Source organism: Cnephaeus nilssonii (assembly GCF_951640355.1).
Source record: "Cnephaeus nilssonii genome assembly, chromosome: X".
Classification (NCBI taxonomy): domain Eukaryota; kingdom Metazoa; phylum Chordata; class Mammalia; order Chiroptera; family Vespertilionidae; genus Cnephaeus; species Cnephaeus nilssonii.
In genome coordinates this window covers 39,285,770-39,306,631 of record NC_137071.1, presented here as the reverse complement: position 1 = coordinate 39,306,631, position 20,862 = coordinate 39,285,770, and the positions used below count along the sequence as shown (strand labels likewise).

The following is a 20,862-nucleotide window of genomic DNA, read 5'->3' as shown; positions in this document are numbered from 1 at the left end:
CCAGGAGAGGTTCAATAATTTCCACAAGTCTTAGCTAGGAAAATGAAGATTCTGTTTCCTCATCTGTAAAATGGGGCTAGTACTAATTTCTATACTCAAGGGCTTTGTGATAGTCAAATGATATAGTATACAAAATGCCTGTCACAGTACCTGGCATACAGTAAGCCCTGAACAAACATTATCTCTCATCTGTATTCATCATAAACAACAATTTTTCAGTCTACCATGTGACATCAGGGACTCAGAGGGGCATGCCCAACCAAGCTTTCCTCAGATTTCCAGCCATCCCTTTCTTCCTTTTACAAGGAGAGCTTGATAGAAACAGCCTCTTACCATCACCTTGCTCTCCTTGTCTTTCCCCTCACCACTCAGAGATATTCATAGGAATAGAATCATCTCTTTTAAATATAACCTATTTTGTCGAAACCGGTTTGGCTCAGTGGATAGAGCGTTGGCCTGCGGACTCAAGGGTCCCTGGTTCGATTCCGGTCAAGGGCATGTGCCTTGGTTGCAGGCACATCCCCAGTGGGGGGTGTGCAGGAGGCAGCTGATTGATGTTTCTCTCTCATTGATGTTTCTAACTCTCTATCCCTCTCTCTTCCTCTCTGTAAAAAATCAATAAAATATATTTTTAAAAAATAAAATAAATATAACCTATTTTGTCTTTCTTCTTTCCCTTCCCAACTCTAGGGAAGTTCTCAGACTATAGAGGTACTCTGAGGGCAAAGGAGAAAGAAAAGCAAGAGTGCTTGGAAAATGCATCAAGGTAATATATAGTCCTAACATCCTGGACAATGTCAGACCTCCACCTCACCAGAGGCTGGTGAGGAAAAGGAATAATAGCTTATCTAGAAGAATCCCAGCCACTGGAAATGGGAACCACATTTTCACTCCTGAAAGTCTGGTCACAGGTGAGACATTCCCTTGGCCCTTGGAGAGTCTTTGAATGTTGAAAGATTCTGTGGCCCCCTCCTAGCTATTATATAGTACATTCCTTCTGATAATGATGATTTGTAGCAAAGGGATACCACTTGGATTGGAAACAGGAATAACCACATCAATATCATCTCCATGGCATAACTACAGGAGATGAAACACCTTCCTATTGCATTCATCATCTTCAAGAGTGTCCTAAGTTCCAATATTCCTTTGAGGGAAATGTACATAGAGCATACAACCTCAGCAATAATAAGTTAGTTTCTGTGTACAAGGAAACAACAATGAATATGTGACAGAAGCCATGTGGTGCAGCAACAAGACTGTGGAGTTTAAATCCCAGCTAGATACCAGCTGGATACAATTAAGTTATTTAATTTCTTAGCCTCATTATTAAAATAGAGAAGAGATCACTTACATTCTTCAGAGTGTGCTAACATATTTGTTTTCTTAATTTCATTTTTCAATTGTAGATTACATTCGATATTATTTTGCATTAGTTTCAGTTGTACGACATAGTGGTTAGACAATCATATACTTTATAAAATGTTCCCTTGATATTTCAAGTTCCCATCTACTTAGCTGGCACCACAGATAGTTACTACAATATTATTGACTATATTTCCTATGCTGTACTTTACATCCCTGTAACTATTTTGTAACTACCAATTTCTACTTTATCCTTTCACCTTTTTCACCCAGTACCCCCCAAACCCTCTTCCTTCATTTTTAGAGCATCTAGCATGACCAAGAATAGAATCAATCAGAGCCATCCAAGGTGCAGGTTGGCAAAGTTAAACTTTGTCTCCTTTGTTATTAAGGCTGGGGTTAGCCTTTGTCTTGATCCATCTTAGAGGAGTGAGTAGGAAAAGAAATTCCCAAGAAGCAGGCATTGTAGTGGGAGCAATTAAGAGAAGTGAAAGAGTCTTAAGGGCAACAGATCCGTCCGTCCCTTACCTGGTCAAACAACTGCTTGCCAGTGGTATTGGGCTGGATGGCAAACTCCAGTTCTGCATCCATGGTGGTCACACGTACATTGATCTAGGATGGATCAAAGGAGGCAAGTTAGTTGTCTGGGACTGTGCTCAGCAGAGCCTGGGACAAGTGTCTCTGCTCAACCACAGAAGAGGGAACTAGGTGCTAAGAACCTGAGCAGTGTATTTTATTTGAAATATGTTTTTATTGATTTTTAGAAAGAAAGAGGAAGGAAGAGGAATAGAAAGATAGAAACATCGATGAGAGAGGAACATCATTGATCGGCTGCCTCCTGCATGCCCCCTACTGGGGATTGAGCTCACAACCCTAGCGTATGCCCTGACTGGAAATTGAACCAATGACCTCTTGGTTCCTGGGTCAATACTTAACCACTGAGCAACACCAGGCGGGCAGAACCTGAGCAATTTAGATATTGGTGGCAAGGAAGGGAGAATATTGGAGGAAATAAACAATAATACAGTCCCTGCTTCCAACCAGCTTACTACTAAAGACAAAACAACATAGCAACAGAGCAATGCTTACCAAGGGGCAAACAAATTTACAGCTTACTATCAAGAGGAAGCAAGTGCTGACTGTATTTCTTCCAGGAAGCCTTCCCCACCTACTCTAGCCAGCCCCTACTCTCGTCTGCAGCATCCTCTTTACAACTCTGATTTACAGCCTAGATTATCTGAAGCACTGGTCTTTGCAACACGAAATTAAGGATAGGATAAAGAACACTGTGCTCCAGGCCTAGCACTACAACTGACTTAATCTATAACCTTGGATATATCTTATGCCCTTCCTGGACTTTAGTTCCCCTCATCTGTTCTAGGGCAGGAATGGGGATAGCGATCAGTCAAAAACACTAGGTGATATCCAAGGACCATTTTGGTACTGATACTAACTTGCATTGTTAATGCTTCTTGTATTGATGTCTCACTGGTCTCCTTAGGTGCAAGACAGGAAAGAAGCCTCAGCAGAGGTAGGTGTATTATAGAGGTGCTACCAAAGCCAAGTCAGCAGACAGAAAAGGAACAGAGAGAGGCCCAGATTTAAAACAAAAACAAAAAGAGGCAGCCAATCGCAGGATTTCACAGTGAAAGGAATTCTAGGGACAAAATAAGCAGGCTTAGAGAATCTTGGGAATAAAGAGAGTCTATGGGGGAAGAATGCATAGATGAGGGCTTGGAGCCACCAAAAAGCATACATTCACAGAGAATAGAAAAGTGCCACAGGATAAGGGGAGAGGAAGACATACTTTCACAGAGAATAGAGAAATGTTGACAAATACTGGAAAGAGGGAAATATAAGTTCACAGGAGATAGAGGAATGTTGCAAGATAAGGGGGAGAGAAAGAGGAGGGTACTACATGGGTTTTGGACTTTGAAGCTGATATTCTGCAAAAGAGTGACCAATTAGAAAAACACAGGGTCATAAAATGGGGAAAGGGTCCAATTAGAAGGGAGCATGAAGAGACAAAGAACTACAGCAATTATAAACCTTAGAAAAAGGGGCTTAGTTGGTTACCCCCTTGGGAACTCTTCCCTACATGAGAGTCTGTATTTGCTTGCAATAAATTTCCACCCTTTTACTAACAAGTCCTTTTAATCCACGTATTTTATTCTTCAAACTTTGTGAGGCAAGAACCTACAAGGGGGAGATCCACTCCCCAAACCCCACTTTCAATAGGCGCTAGCAAAAGTACCTTCTACCTTTATGAATAGATCCCTTAGCCCAAGTCAATAATAGCTGAAATTTCATCAGTACAGATTTGTTCCTTTGGCTGAAAACTTGGTAGTTTTCAGGTAGTAATAATAGTAATAGCAACAATAAGTAGCAGCTTTCATGTATGGAGACTTACTAGTCACTATGCACTTCATATACACCACCCAATTTAATATCAACAATCACCCTGTGTAGTAGAGAGTATCATCTCCACATTGAGGATGAAAAAGTAGATATTTGTCTAAAGTCACATTACTATTGAGAAAGACATGGTTTGAATTTAGATTGAGGTCCAAATTTCAAATTTAAACCAATATGCTAAACACCTCTTACATAAAAATGTAAAATGTTTCCCACTAAAAGAAATCAAAGATCTTTTAAAAATTGTTGGACATTTTACTTAAGTAATCTATATGGCACAACGACAAGATAGCTTGTTATATAATCATATAAAATGTTTATGAAGAGTATTTCATACCCAGAGAAAATACCTCAGTAATATTAAGTGAGGAAGAGTAAGTACCAAGATTGCATGAGCTCAATTTTGTAAAAACTATGCATAGAGAGAAGATTGAAATCATGTCTAAGTGTTAGTTAGGGTTGGTTTTGGGGTGGTGATCTTCTCCATTTTTTAGGATGCTGACTTACTATTTATACCATTTGGGGGGGGGGTAGAGACTAAAAGTAGAATTGTCAAATATGTAAATCCCCATGGAATGGGTAACACATTAAGCCTTATCAGTCTTTGACACCTCTAGGCCTTTCCTGAGCACAGGGGTCAGTTAGTGGGGGAAGTGGAGGCCAGACAGCCATTTTGCTAGCTAAACAATTCAATGAGGACCAGGTCTGGGGAACAACTTTGTAAATAAATCTCACCAGGGATCCAGGGAGGAAATCTATTTCAGGAATGACAATAGGACAGGAAAGGCCCTGAACGCAGGAACAAGTAAGGCAAGTACCCTAGTGGGAGGCAATGGGCAAGGTTAGCCACCTAGACTCAGTGTTACCCTAGTTTTCTTGCCAATCCAGTGACCTCCTTAAAAGAGGGCCTCATAAGGTAGGGGGAATGAGGCCCAATGTGTTGAAATTTGGCCTCAGCATCTAGCCTCAAATCACCATTGAGCTGGGTCAGGAGAGACCTCAAAACACCAATGACTGAGGGAATAGAAAAAAGCAGAAATGGGACAGTGAGTCTTTTAGTACATTGGACTTCATTCTCACCTCAAGGTTTCTGTCTTACTTAGAGTTACCACTCCAATACCCAAGGCTATGTTAACGTATAAGATGTTGGCTAAGTGAGCAGTACTAAGCAAGGGGATATAAAAGACACATATAGCATAGCATACAGATTCATAAGTGGGAACATTTTACATCTTGACCTTTTTGTGACATGGACAGTATGGGCAGTATGGTGAATTCTATGGAACCCTTCTCAGAATATTTGTAAATATATGAAATAAAGAAGCCAATTATATTGAAACTAGTAGCCCATTTGCAGGATTCAATCCTGCAAGCGGCCGCTTCAGCCGCGTGCACTGCCGCTGCCGCAGCCTTGGGGCCACCACACCTGCACCCGCGAGCCACTGCCGCCCGCCTTGCTCCGCCCCGCCGCGCCGCGCCCCGCCCCGCCCCGCCGCGCCCCACCCTGATGGCAGGTGGCCAGTGGAAAACTGCTGCTGGCGGAAAACTGGTGCCGGCAGCCACGCAATTGGCCACCCCGAGTTCCGCCACCAGCGTCTTCCGCTAGCCGCATGGGTCCTTCCGCAGCCTTGGCCTTTTAGGCTGGCGGTAGGAGCGGGGGGCGGGGACTCGAGTCCCCGCCCCCTGCTCCTACCGCCAGCCAATTGGCCACCCTGAGTCCCGCCCCCCGCGCCTCCAGCCGGCCCAATCGTGGGCGTAGCAGAGTGATGCAATTGGCATATTGCCTTTTTATTATGTAGGATAGTTATCAAAATTTAGTATGTCCTTTATTATAATTTTAAGTAATTACCTAGGACTTGACCTTATTAGTTATTACTGCTATAATTTCAACTTTGTGTTGAGCATAAATAATATTTTGAGAAATCTACAATAACTAAATTGTGATATAAAAGTACCTTTAATTTCCATTGGTGACAAAGTCACAGAAATTGCCATTACTACTTTTTTTTGGCCTACATTCGTAATTGAAAGAAGGGCTACATTTCAGTGAGAAGTTAGTGAAAACCAATATGTAATTTTCCTCCTTCCAAATCAGATACATCTGATAAGAGCTTAATATCCTTCACACTTCATATTATATCCATGGATCCAATGGAGACCCAAGGACCCCAGGTTAAAGAGCTTCCTATAAATTTCAGTTTATCCAGTATTAATGGAACACTATGTTTAAGGAACTATGGTTTAGAGTAGAGATGTAGGACCAATTCCTGACCCCAACACACTTACTGAATAACAGAAAACTGTTATATAAAAGAAAAACATTCTGAGAAGTGCTGTAGTAGAACAGAAAAAAACCTTTTGTGGAAATAAAATACCATAGTTCAGTGGTATTTGCACTGGTCTCTAAGGATAAGATGGATTCTGAAAAAGGGAGACAGTGGGAATGGGGGTAAAAGTACCCAAATGTCCTAGGTAGAGATGTGTGATGCCCCACAGGAGACAGAGATGCAATGGCCTGCTTAAAAGCAGGCATGCAGGCTTACTCCAGGGTGAATGAGGCCGACAGAGTGAAGAGTAGGCAAGAAACTGGGAAGGTAAGTAGGTAGAGGGCCTAAAAGACTATTCTAGAAAGCTTGGCCTTAATCCTGTTAGCAATGGCCAGGTAGTCTGGAGGTCCTGAGCAGAGTGGGGCTGAATCTGAATAGGATTTTTTGGAAAAAAGCACCAAGAGAAGAAACTGAGGAAAGGGATGGGACTCCAGGGCCACATTCCACAGCATAGGAGTTCCCTTTAATAAAAACCATTGGGAAGGTTTTTTCAAAGAAAATAAGCCAGTGTCTCTTGCATATCATGTCAATCAGGGGTTATGTCAATTTAGCATCTTCAGGGCTTAGGTTATATGCCCAAATATTGAACAAAAATATTTGTTAAAGAAAAGGGATTAAGAAGTACAAATTGGCAGTTACAAAATAGCCATGGGGATGTAAAGTACAACATAGGGAATAAAGTCTCTTCAATAAATGGTGTTGGGAAAATTAGACAGGTACATGAAAAAAAAAAAAAGAAACTAGAAAACCAATGACACCACACTCAAGAATAAACTCAAGATGGATAAAAGACTTAAATGTAAGTTGTGAAACCATAAAAATCCTAGAAGAAACCATCTCAGACATCTTCAATAGCAATGGTTGCTGATACTTCTCCTAGGGCAAGGGAAACTAAGGAGAAAATAAACAAATGGGACTAAATCAAAATAAAAAGCTTCTACAAAGCAAAAGAAGCCATCAACAAAACAACAAGAAAGCCCACTGCATGAGAGAACATATTTGTCAATGATACATCTGATAAGGGGTTACTATCTAAAATATGTAAGGAACTCATACAATTTAACAAAGGAAGACAATCCAATTTAAAAATGGGCAGAGGACCTAAATAGACACATCTCCAAAGTGGACATACAGATGGCCAAGAGACATGAAAAAATGCTCAAAGTCACTAACCATCAGAGAGATGCAAATTAAAATGTCAATGAGGTATCACCTCACCTTGTCAGAATGGCTACCATCAACAAAGGACAAGTGCTGGCGAGGATGTGGAGAAAAGGGAACCCTAGTACACTGCTGTTGGGAATGCAGATTGGCACAGCCACTATGGAAAACAGTATGGAGTTTGCTCAAAAAATTAAACATGGACCTTTCATTTGACCCAGTAATCCCACTTCTAGGAATATATGCTAAGAAACCCAAAACACCAATCAGAAAGAATATATGCAACTCTATGTTCATAGCGGCACAATTTACAATAGCTAAGATCTGGGAACAGCCTAAGTACCCACCAGTAGATGAGTGGAGAAAAACGCTGTGGTACATTTACACAATGGAATACTATGCAGCTGTAAAAAAGAAGGATCTCGGGGGAAGAAACCAAGATGGCGGCATAGGTAAACACCTAAACTGCTGCCTCCCACAACAATTTCAAAACTACAACTAAAAGACAAAATGGACATCATCCAGAACCACAGGAAGGCTGGCTGAGTGGAAATTCTACAACTAGAAGGAAAGAGAAAAGCACACTGAGACTCACAGGAGCTGTGGATGGCAGAGGTACGGAGGTGCACGTGCGGAGAGGGCTGGCAACTGAGTACGCGGCTGACTTTCTCAATCGGGAGGGAGACAAAAGCTCCCGACTGCTCTGAACTCCAGTTCTGGGCGAGACTCTGGGGACCCAGACTCATTCGGTGAGAAATTGGACTGTCTGGCAGTGGGCGAAACTCGAGGGGGGCTTTCTCTCAGGGAAACTAAGGAGATGCTTAGAGGTGCTTGCAGCAATTACCGCAGAGGTGCTTGCAGCAATTACCGCAGGAAAAGAAAAAAGAATCCAAAAATATGAAGATAGTGTAAGGAGCCTCTGGGACAACTTCAAAAGTACCAACATCTGAATTATGGGGTGCCAGAAGAAGAGAGAGAGCAAGATCCTGAAAACCTATTTGAAAAAATAATGACAGAAAACTTCCCCTACCTGGTGAAAGAAATAGATTTACAAGTCCAGGAAGTTCAGAGAACCCCAAACAAAAGTAATCCAAAGAGGACCACACCAAGACACATCATAATTAAAATCCCAAGAGCAAAAGACAAAGAGAGAATATTAAAAGCAGCAAGAGAAAAACAGTTTGTTACCTACAAGGGAGCACCCATAGGATTGTCAGCTGATTTCTCAACAGAAACTATGCAGGCCAAACAGGAGTGGCAAGAAATATTCAAAGTGATGAATAGCAAGAACCTACAACCAAGATTACTCAGCAAAGATATCATTCAGAATTGAAGGTCAGATAAAGAGCTTCACAGATAAGAAAAAGCTAAAGGAGTTCATCACCACCAAACCAGTATTATATGAAATGCTGAAAGGTATTCTTTAAGAAGAAGAAGAAAAAAAAGGTAAAGATAAAAATTATGAACAACAAATACATATCTATCAACAAGTGAATCTAAAAATCAAGTGAATAAAAAATCTGATGATCAGAATGAACTGGTGAATATAATAGAATCAGGGGCATAGAAAGGGAGTGGACTGACAATTCTTGGGGAAAAGGGGTGTGGGGGGTGCGGGAAGAGACTGGACAAAAATCGTATACCTATGGATGAGGACAGTGAGGGGGGGTAAGGGCAGAGGGTGGGGTGGGAACCGGGTGGAGGGGAGCTATGGAGGGAAAAAAGAGGAACAATTGTAATAATCTGAACAATAAAGATTCATTATAAAAAAGAAGAAGAAGGATCTCTTATCCTTTGAGACAGCATGGAGTGACCTGGACAGTATTATGTTAAGTGAAATAAGCCAGTCAGAGAAAGACAGCTATCACATGATCTCACTCATATGTGGACTCTATTGAGCAAAATAAACCAATGAACAAAATAGATCCAGAGATATAGAAGCATAGAACAGACTAATGAATCTCAGAGAGAAGGCAGATGTGGGTGGGTGGGGAGAGATTAACCAAAGAACTTATATGCATATATGCATAACCCATGGACACAGAAAATAGAGTGGTGAAAGCCTGGGGGTGGGGAACAGGTACAGGGTTGAAAGGGTCAATGGGAAAAAAAGGGGACATCTGTAATACTTTCATCAATAATTTTTTTTTAAATTGAAGTCAATAATATTGTAATAACTGTATTATAATAATTGTATGTATGGTGCCAGGTGGGTACTAGACTTATTGGGGGGCTCATCTGTAAGTTATTTTAATGTCTAACCACTATGCTGTACACCTGAAACTAATATAATAATGAAGGTCAATTGTAAACCTATCTAATAAGGAGGGAATATGCTAATTGACTGCCACACCCTCAAAGATGGCAGCACCCACAGCCACAAGATGGCGGCACCCAATCCCCTCAGCCTCTCCAGGGCAGCAGTCACACAGCACCGCCGGGCCTGCCCCCAGGCGGGTCCAGCCACTCCGCGCGCCTGCCTCCAGAGTCCACCAGTCCCCTCTGCCTCCCAGCTGCTCAGGCCGACCCGAAGTGCAGGCAAGCCTCGGATGGCGGCTGCCCAGCTTCCTAGGGCCAGCCCCAGGTGCAGGCAAGCCTCAGATGTCGGCTGCCCAGCCTCCCAGGGTAGGCCCGAGGTGCAGGCAAGCCTCAGATGACAGCTGCCCAGCCACCCAGGGCTGCCTGAGGCTCAGGTAACCAGGGCTGGTTGAGGCTTGCGCTGCCAGCAGTGGCAGCAGCAGAGGTGTGATGGGGGCATCGCCTTCCTCTAATCACTGGGTTGCCTCCTGCCCCTGAGGACTCCCAGACTGTGAGAGGGGGCATGCTGGGCTGAGGAACTCCCCCTCCAGTGCATGAATTTTCATGCACCGGGCCTCCAGTTGAAAAATAAATAAATAAATAAATAAATAATAAAAAGAATGTTTCTTAAATAAATCAATTGATAGAATAGAACCCAGCCTAAGTTAGGAATAAGCATGTCAGAGAGGCTAGTATTGTCCACATGTCATCCCACAGAACAAGGGCTCTTCTAAAGTTTTCAGTAGAGAACTAAATCTGAAAATGTCCAGCTGAATCCAAACTGGAATCTACTTTCCCAGAATTCCTGCTCAGGGTGTTTGCCATTCCACTGTGGCTACTCCTCCATAGAGAGCAGCCTGAGGTTTCCTAAATTTCACTGTGAAGACAAATAATCTTACATTAAAAAAAAACACCAAAAAAAAAAAACACAGAAAGAAAAGCAAACATAAAGGGACTTCTATTATTGCCACCACTTAACTCAAAAGAAAATGTGAGTCATGAGGACAGGGTCATGGGTCTGTGCTCCCTGGTTTTCTGTATGTCAGAGGTAAGGGGAGTGAGGGTAATAACATAACTGGAGCTTGGAGGTGATAGGGCAGAAGTTTTGATCAAAGAAGATCCCTTGTTCTCCCTTAGACTAATCTCCCTTAGACTAAGCTGCAGGCCACAAAGGGCCCACTAGATGCTCACCCAAGTGGGTACCTACTAACTTTTTGGGTCTGGCCTCTGCAATTTCAAGGAGAAGAGTTGGGAGGCAAAAACCTGAAAATAAAGCCTCTGAAGTCAGCAGAAGTTTTCAGCAGCTCCTCAGCTTGTTAAGAGTGGAGGGTCTGGACTCGGTGGGGTAACATTTCAAGATAGTCCCCAGCAGAGAACTTAATCCCTGACTTAAACCTGTCTCTGAAGACCTAGCCACAGACTGAGGTTAAAGACTGTCTCTGGAGAACATTAAGGGTTTAAGAAACAAACAAACAAAAAGTCTGGGTGTGGTTGTAGGGGGTGTCACCCTCTCAAGCACACTTAGCCCTCTCACCCCCAGCCCAAGAACAATAAATCCACTGTTATTTATTAAACAATTGAACAAAGACACTTCCCACACCAAGCCCTTCACTGGACTAACAAGACCATCTCAGTGATTTACCATTCAAATTTCTCAACAAACTGGGATCTCTCTTGTGTCCCCAGTTTGATGGCCTAAGAAACAAAAATAATCAGGCCAGATGCTACCGCTGCCTTGGCTGCAGTAGCTGGGGTACTTTGGTCCATGAGCCTGGACAGCTTCAAATAATGGACCCTTTTTTTCCCTAGAGCTAGGAGCACCCAAATGAGCAGTACCTAGGCCACAGTGAAAAGATCAGGGCAATGTTTCCCCTCACTTGCTCCATGTCACTGAACATCAGGATGGCTCTTTCCTGGAGAAAAGTTTGGGCAAGGCAGAGGAGAAAGGAGAGGGCAAGCTCAATAATGAAAAGTAACCTGCCTGAAGCACGGACCTGTGAGCCAGAGAGAATTGGCATTACTGGTGTCATCATGGGTGAGGAAACTGAAGTATATAGAGGCAAGTGACATAAGGATGGAAATGAATACTTACTGAATACCAACTATATGCTAAGCCCCATCACCCACTTTCTCAATATCACTGAAGCCACATTTACTCAGCCAGCAAGTAGTAAAGACAAAGATGGGTCTTCTGAACATTCCTGAGCTCCTTCCATGACTCCACCCACCTCTCTGATCCTGTGGATTTCACTGCTTCCTTCAGATACCACCTTGGCAGCTATTTTGGCCAAGGCCCAAACACTATAACATAGGAAGCCTGGGCACATCTGGGAAGCACTGCTTGGAAGGCCCCTCTCTAAAGCAGACTTCTGAGTCAGCCCAGTTGGATCTGAGCTCAATGACCTCACACCCACCCCCGCCCCGCCCCTGCCCCATCTGCCACCTCCTCATTCTCCCTGAGGGTCCACCAGCTCTGAGTTTTCAGTGGAGCTGCTGGTATAGAGAAAGCAAAAGTAAGTGGGTGAGAGGGGCCAGGAGCAGGACAAGTCCTACCAGGGCAATCCCAAAACTTCAGTCTCTTCACTGGACAGAGAGTAGCCACTACAGTGTCATCCAAATCGCCTATCCCAATTATTTATACTCCAGCAGCCACAATTTCCTGCTACCAGAACTGGATCAGGGCAGGGGCTGGTCTGTCTTGCCTCTTGGGATGACTGCCCTGCTTCAAGCAGCTGTTTTCCATAAGGGTGAAAACAAGGACTGCTTTGAATTTCTAGCCTAGGAAACATTCTCCTCCTCCCCCTCCTCCTCCACTGACTCACTCACTTCCCAACAATTTAGCCTCTTCCTTTTGACTTGGAAGTAGTACCTGGTACAAAAGTTATCTGTTCTGACCTCTTCCTAACAATTTCCAGACCCCTTACAATTAGCAAGGTCTGCCTGGGGTTAACTCATCCTAGGCCTGTGCCTTTTCCCAGTCATTTCTAAAAAAGAGAGCCATACCCAACCCATGTACACCCATACCTTAATGGGTCAGCAATTATCTTCAACCACTCCAACTGCTGCAAAGGGCATGGGAGACAAGGGCCCCCTTTCACTTGCTTTAGCCCAGTCCTGCCCTCCAAAAGCTCTCCAAAAATCATTTCAACTTGGAGACAAAGGCATATTGGAGACTGAGTGTTACTCCTCCAATTACCATATATTTAAAGGAGTAATCACAAACATAACTATTCCCTCTTAGAAATGAGATCATAACTATTTTGTCATTGTGGGAGGAGAGCTCAGGGCAGAGGCCAAAGCTGTAAAGGTCAGAAACAGTGAGGTTACCTTAGCAAGTCGTATCTTCCCCCTTAAACCAACTTTAATCGCATGGTCTTTTGCTAAATCTCAGACCAAGGCAGGTTCCCACTCTTCCTCTCAACACAGGAAGGTCAGGAAGGAAACTAGCTCCTCATCATTTGTATTGAACTCCAGGACATACTTTCAAAATCAGCTCAGCCAAACCATACCCCAGGGGCAAACAGCATCCACATCCCTATCCCCTCACCCCAGCTCATATCTCCTTTCTAGGCACAGGGGCTGTCCCACCACCTCCTTACCACAGCCATTCCTCCTATTTACATTTCCTCAAGATTTTAATCCATTCATCCTACACTCCCATCTGGCTCCTCCAGAATAACACCCTTCTGAACATTTCATCCCTATTTTCCAAGAAAATAAACAGTCCAGAATCCTAAACTGTCAGATCTGAAGTTACCTCTCCTAGATCATTTGATTCAAACTGCAATATACTACAAAAGAAACTGAGGTCTAATGAAAGAGGCACTAGCCTAAGGTAACATAGCTCCTAGGTAGTGTGAGAGCAGGGATGAAAAACTTGGCTCTTGATGGATTGGCCTATTTAATAAGCCATAGAATCACCCTGGCACTTAGAAAACATTTCAGGCTAACTACTGTTGATCTGGAAAGACTATGTGGAAGAGTCTGAATCAGCTTGCTTCCATGAAAAATTCTAAACTAACACTGCTTGGAAATCCAGACTTCAACAAAGAGCAGGCCTAACTATCAGGCTCTGAGATATTCACTACCATCTATTCTAGGGAGACTAAACCTTTTATAACAACATAGAAGGAAACCCAAAGATCTCTTGTTTCTAGGACAGCTTCTTTTGCCAAAACTTGGGTAGCAACTCATTGGAAAGGTCCAAGGCATAGCCAAGACCTAAATTGGAGGTTAGGGAAGGTGGGGCCAGGGTGAGAAAAGGGGGCACAGCAGGGAAAGAGGCAGAAAATTTGAGGAACAGATTTATATGCAGGCAGCCAAGAACAACAGATTCTTCAATTCCCATAAAACTGTGAAGCTGCTGAAATAAAAGGGAAGAGGGCCTGTCATTAAAGTAAGTCTCCTAAATGAGTGAAACTTCTCAGGGGCCACACCCAGCTGGGCTTCAGTCTCAGTTTCCTGCTTGACCCAGCTTCCTGCTTGCAAGTTTCACAGGAAGTATTTGTAGACTAGAAACAGACCATTTATAGCTGCCTGAAATGCCAGTTCTGCCTAGAGCACCAGAAGAGGGCTCTATTCTCTCTGCTCAGTAACACACCACAGCAATTTCCAGCATCGCAGCTCTGAAGCACACTGGAGTTGATGTACACCTCGGCTTGGGTTCCACCCACTGTTCATGGAACTTCTACCCTGTCCTGTGTTCCTGAGTGTTAAAATTGCTGAAGCCATGATCAGTCAAGTATGCAGGGGCAGGGAGAGGCTTCCAGACCAAGTCAAGAAGTTCTGTTTTCAGTCCCAAAACTAGGCTAAGGCCAGCTTCCTGCAAATATTGCTGGTCAGCCAACAGCCAAACACAGTATCTGAGGAACCCACAGAAATGGAGCTCTCATCCCAGAAATAATGATCTCTAGTCTTTGAGGAGCAAAACATGTTATAGTAGAAAGAGACTTTGGAGCCTCTTTGAATTTCTTTCTGAAACACTGTTTCCTAGTCTATAAAATGGGTCTAAGAATATCAACCTTACAATAGGGTTATTACAAAATTTAAGTTAAAAATAATAGCATATGCGCCTAACCAGCGGTTGGGGACAACAGGGGGGTGGGGGCATGTGTGGGGAGGGGTGTGGGATGGGAATGGGGGGATGAGGACAAATATGTGATACCTTAATCAATAAAGAAATTAAAAAAATAATAAAAATAAATAAATAAAAATATTAAACAATCAAAAAATAAATAAAAATAATAGACATGTCCCTATCTGGTTTGGCTCAGTGGAGAGAGCATTGGCCTGTGGACTGAAGGGTCCTGGGTTCGATTCTGGTCAAGGGCACATGCCTGGGTTGTGGGCTCCATCCCCAGTCTCTCATCATTGATGTTTCTCTCTCTCTCTCTCTCTCTCTCCCCCTTCCTCTCTGAAATAAATAAAAATATATTTAAAAAATAATAGACATGAAGGTACTTGGCACATTGTAAGTAGAATGTGATGATTACTAACCCTTCATTTTTCAGACATATTATTATAAATATCCTACTTCTCAGGAATGATTTTAAGCAAAAACTTGTTCTACTGCAGAGGGGGCGAAGGCTGCCCAAGAAGACCTCCAGAGAGCCCTTCTAGCATAAAGGACTCATTCTCTTTGAGGGCAAACTCTAAGATGTAATTGGAATTCTAGTTGCTTAGACCATGCACATCAAATACACATACACATACCCTTACAGTATTTTTTTTCTATTAGATAATCTTTTTATAAAAATTTTTAATTCTTTATTGTTGAAAGTATTACATATGCCCCTTTTTCCCCCATTGACCTCTCCCACCCTGCCCTGACCTCAATTGAGAGGGATGAGAATTTCCCCTGAAAAGCAGAGCCCTGAGGGGAGGCATAACACAATGGAACACAGAGGCTACTTAGTCCTTTTTCAAAGCTGCCTTATCTTCTTTCCTTATTCTTGGCTCGGCCTTGCATTTTCTCCAATTCTACAAAAGTCCCCACCCTCTCAACACAACCCACCAGGACCTGCAGTCTCCTTCAGCTGATATCCAGAAAAATCACAAACTGGGTATGCAAACTGGCTCATCAGATTCACTTGAGGAAATTTTAAAAATACAGATCCCTTGGCCTCACTCAGAAATTCTAATTTATTATATAAGAAGCAGGGCCTAGCCCTGGCCGGTGTGGCTCAGTGGATAGAGCGTCGGCCTGCGGACTGAAGGGTCCCGGGTTCGATTCCCGGTCAAGGGCATGTACCTTGGTTGCGGGCACATCCCCAGTAGGGGGCGTGCAGGAGGCAGCCGATCCATGATTCTCTCTCCTCATGGATGTTTCTCTCTCTTCCTCTCTCTCTCTCTCTCTCTCTCTCTCTCTAAAAAAAAAAAAAAAGAAGCAGGGCCCAGGCACCAGAAGTTAAGAGCCTCAGATAATTCTAAGATCCAGCCAGATTTGGGAACCTCTGGCACAGAATATAGCTCCCTGAACCAACCAGCCTCTTCTGGGATGGTATTCATATGGCTGAAGGAATTCTTGTTAGAAGGGAAACACAGAAAGTAGAGAGCAACTATGGAGACATCTGGGCTGCTGGGCCTGGAAAAATAGCTCTCCAAAGTTGAACATAATCAATCTCAACAAAAGTTCAGGAATGCAATCAGTTCTGCTACTTTCCCCAAACCCCTCTGGAATATTGTCCCCCTATTTGTAAAGTGGGGCAAGGATTATCTTTGTCCCTCCCTACCTAGCATCATCACTCCCACCACCACAGATATTACTGTACACTAAAACAATGTCTCCGTTGTAGGAGAAACATAACTTTGTATTCTGAAAACATGGGTGTGAGGTCCAGCTTCACCAATAACAACTTCTCGACCTTCCCACCTATAAAATGGGCATAATGATACCAACCTGGCAGAATGATGTGCAGTGCTAATGCACTGTTTCCCAAAATTAAGAATCATTTGGAGCACTAATTTAAAAATCCAGATTCCTAAACCCCCTCCAAAATTACTGAAACAGGCTTTCCAGAGAAGCTTGGGAACTAGTATTTTTGCCCCGGGTGATTCTTATCCTCTGGGAAGTTTAAAGAAACATCACCTAGCACAGATGTTGCTGAGATGAGATAAGGGGTAGGACCAGAGGTCTGGTCTTCTAAAATGTTTCCTGGTCCACAAATCCTCATTACAGGGACCTTGAGATTAGGAGTGGGCTCTGCAAGCAGAGAGGGAGGAGAAAACTTTGGAATTCCAATCAGAAAGCTAAGTGCTTTCAGGAATGGTCAAACCCTCAGGACACTGTCCAGAGCCTTCCAATATCATCCCATGTAGTTAAGAATCAGACAGTTGGAGGAAACAGCCAGTATAGATACCTCAGAAGCCAAACATATTGATCAAAATGTTCTACTTAGGGCCCCAACCAAAGCCATTTTGAGTTTTCTGCCCATTAAACACTTCACATTCACTCTTTCACAGGAGAGCTTTCAGGCAAAGAACATATTTTAAATGCCACTTTCCCTTTCTTGGATGCTTTGGGAACCTGGGCAAGAGACATGGTGAGAGGGTCCTGCATTTGCATACAGATATGAGCAGGTTGGGGTGGGGATGATGGTGGGAGTCCAAGATAGATGTGATTAATAATGATGCACTGGAACTAGCTCACACTGGAGCTGATCACATACATCTCTTCACAACTCCTCCTTCAAAGATGTATTGGTAGCTTGAAATCGGTCACGATAAGAGTATTTACACTGTGGAATCAGTAAACCATGGCTTCACCAGAGTTTATTATTAAATATTTATCAGCATATGAGACATATGTGAGATAAACATTGTAATAAAAAAACTGAGTCTCAATAAAGAGAAGCAACTGCCATCTTCTAGTTGCATGACCTTGTCCAAGAGCCAGGTCTGTCTTACTAGCAAGAAATCTCTGGCTCTGTATCAGTTCTCCAGGGGATTAGGAAGCCCCTCTTGTCAAAGAAAAAGTGGCTGACCCAAAGGGATTCTCCATCAACTAAAGGCAAAACAAGGACACCTGGTGTGCCTGGTGTACTACCAAGGAAAGCTGGGGGTAAAGAGCCCTGAACTGAAACATGAAGGCAACAAGACGTGAAGGCAGCATCCCCACCAGAGGAAAGAGACTGGAGTGGGGCAAGGAATGGTTTGGAAAGCCTCAATGGAAACCATAGCACATCCTTAAGGTCTCTTCACAAATATGTGAAAGAGCCCTAGCCAGTTTGGCTCAGTGGATAGTGTCGGCCTGCTGATTGAAGGGTCTCGGGTTCAATTCCAGTCAAGGGCATGTACCTCGGTTGCAGGCTCCTCCCCTCAACTTCTAAAGGCCCTTTCAGCATTGTGATTCCAAGAAAAGGGAGCCTGACAATTCCCATGGTGCGGAACTGTGAAGAAAGACCAACACAAGCAAAGCCCCAGCCCTAAACCCCGGAGAGCCCCACAGCATGACCTAGATCTCTTTAAGTCTCAGTTTCCCTAAAAGTAAATGGGAGTAACAATGCCTACCTCACCAGATTGTTGTGAGGACAACCTTAGTTTTACTTATAGGAAAGGACCTAGCTTGGCACTTAGCATGTATTAGATGTTTGATAAATTTTTGTTCCTTTCTCCCGCAACTTCATTATCCAACTCAGATGCTTACAGAGCCTCTGGCTTGTCGTTACACAAAAATAATCCTAGCCTCATGTGCACTGTTCTTTGTAATTTAAAAGGCATTTGTCCACATGCGTTCTCTCACTAAATCCAACTCTATATGGAAGGCAAGGCAGAGATAAGCACCATTTTATAAAAAGGTTAAATAGAGGCTCAATGAGGTAAACAGCAAATTGCTCAAGTATAAAGGAGACACGACTAGAATCCAGGTCTCCCCAGCTACCAGTACACTGTTGTTTGCCTTTCCAGGTTCCTTTATTAAGGTTACAAGAGGGTTCTTCCAAAGGCTTACCTATTATTTATTTTATTCAAGAAATCTAGTGGCCTCTGGCTTTTAGCTCTGTTTCAGGGTACCATAAGAGGGTCTCTCCTTGGGATGGGAGATCAGGCAGCACAGGGTGGGAATAGTCTTTTTGTGGTGGAGGGAGCGATAGCATTAGCTGAGAACAACCAGCCAAGAAACAGTAGGCCATAAATTTGTTCTGGTTTGGTCCCAGTCACCTAGTTCAGAGTGTCTCCAACTATTGTCTCGCTCAGTGGTTTTAAATTTTGTTACTTTTCCAGCAGCTCCTTGCCTCTTCATTCTCAAAAAAACAAAAGCAAAAACAACCCCCGCCCCCCAAAAAAACTGGCAAGACACTTCAAAACATGGAGTACATAAAAGTAGAACTGTTCTATTTGAAGGAGGGGCTGCAGCTCCTGAGGTAGTTCTGCCAAATACAGTTTGCAAATCAGCTTGGGGGAAGGGGAAAGTTCCAAGTCTAAATTTCCAGAATTCTACTTATCTAATTCTGCCACTGATTCTTTATAGGGCCTCTGTTTCCCCATTTGTAATCTGAGATGGTTGTACCAATCAGCTTCTAAAGGCCCTTTCAGCATTGTGATTCCAGGAAAAGGGAGCCTGGAAATTCCCAAGGTGGGGAACTGTGAAGAGAGACCAACACAAGCAAAGCTCCAGTTCTAAGCCCTGGAGAGCCCCACAGCCTCTGGTGACTGAACTCAACTCTTCAGGCAGTTACTCAACTACTGGGCAAATGGTGTCTGGGCGGGTGGGCAGACAGGCAGGAAGACAGGCGCCACACCCTCCCTTGCACAGGAAGCCAGCTACATCCTCTTTTCCCCACCCCAGGCAGAACATCTCCAAAGGTCCCCTGAAGAAGTAGTGGGGGCAGGGAGAAGAAGAGGATGGGGCCTAAAAGGAAACTGAACATGCAAATCACCTCAGTGTGCTAGGAAGCCATCTGGGGGGAGAGGAATGACTAGGACCCTAGGAAAGAACAACAAAGTAACCCCATTCTATACTGGGGCCCAGCTCCCTGGACAAAACCTAGTCAAAATGGCTATGGCTTCAGGAGTCATAAGGCATAGGCTGGTACAGTGGGTACTGGGCCCACTCACTCCTTGCACTGAGTTTCTCTAGTCTGAAGAGCTGAGCCTCATTCACAGGTACGTACAGTTCTTTCTTAGGGTAAGAACACAGACAAGCCGTGGGTGGGTTGGGTGTATACATGAGTGAACACTAGAAAATACAGGGACTCTTCATGCCTCTCAAAGCCAAGGAGGCAGGTATCAATTCACATGACCACACCACCAGCCCATTTTCCCCGTACCCGCCCCCATACCCTGTGACTGGGGCCCAGCCCTCCCCACATCCTGTTCTCAAAGAACACATGACTGCCTAGGGAAAGATATTGTCATTTACCACACTTCCCCTCTCTGAAGGAGGCTTTGGTTGACTGAGGAGGGGGCTGGAGTTCTTTACGCTGAATAATCTGCAGTAAATCTCCCAGTTTCACAGACAGGGACAGGAAGGGTAACCAGTTAACACTCGGAACACCTTTCACAATCTGAGGATCCATGCATAGAGACAGAGGGTGATGGTCCAAAGTACTTCTGGAAAAATGAATTTTTTTGGAAAAACACAAATTGGCAACTTTCCGACATTTGGAAACTGGAAGACAACATGCCAATGCTCTTCCTTGATTAATGAGGCAGAAGATGCAAAAATACAATAAACTTATTTTTTTAAAGGTTCCCAGGTCCTGGCCGGTTTCTCAGTGGTTAGTGCATTGGCCTGCAGACCAAAGGGTTGCAGGTTTGATTCCAGAGTTAAGAGCACGTACCTGTACCTCGGTTGCAGTTTCCCCAGCCCCAGTGGGAACACATGTAGGAGACAACCAATTAATGTGTCTCTCTGATGTTGATGTTTCTCTTTCCTCCTGTTCCCTCCCTTCCAATCTCTCTGGAAATCAATGGAAAAAATATCCTCGGATGAGGATTAAATAATAAAAATAAAAGGTTTCCACCATCACAAGTCTCACTACTCATAGTTTTAAAATGGCAGTGTCAGCATTTCTGTTAAAGCAGCATGACTTTCAGTTTTAATGGGCCTAGAGTGACTTTGGCTACTCGGCAAAAGAAAATGATGTCAATCCCATATGAACAGCTCCCCCCAAAATATCAGAGGAAGGGATGGTGAGGTGGTATCACAGCCTGAGCCCACTCATTGTTCGGTTTCCCTTCACTCCTCTTTGAAGAGCTGACTCTCTGACTCCCCTTTGTCTTCCCTTCCCAAACTATAAGCAGCTGATCATTCATCTGAATGTGGCTGAACATTCATGAATATTCAGGAGGGCCTCCT

General features: G+C 43.6%; 1 protein-coding gene across 1 annotated transcript in view; it reads right to left on the bottom strand.

The window, feature by feature from the left end:
- MSN (moesin) overlaps positions 1–20,862 on the bottom strand; it is an 86,082-nt gene that overhangs the window by 29,174 nt on the left and 36,046 nt on the right. Inside the window, exon 2 of the mRNA XM_079765724.1 lies at positions 1,894–1,977. Within this exon, the coding sequence (XP_079621850.1) occupies positions 1,894–1,977 (84 nt within the window). The remainder of the gene's footprint in view (positions 1–1,893; positions 1,978–20,862) is intronic.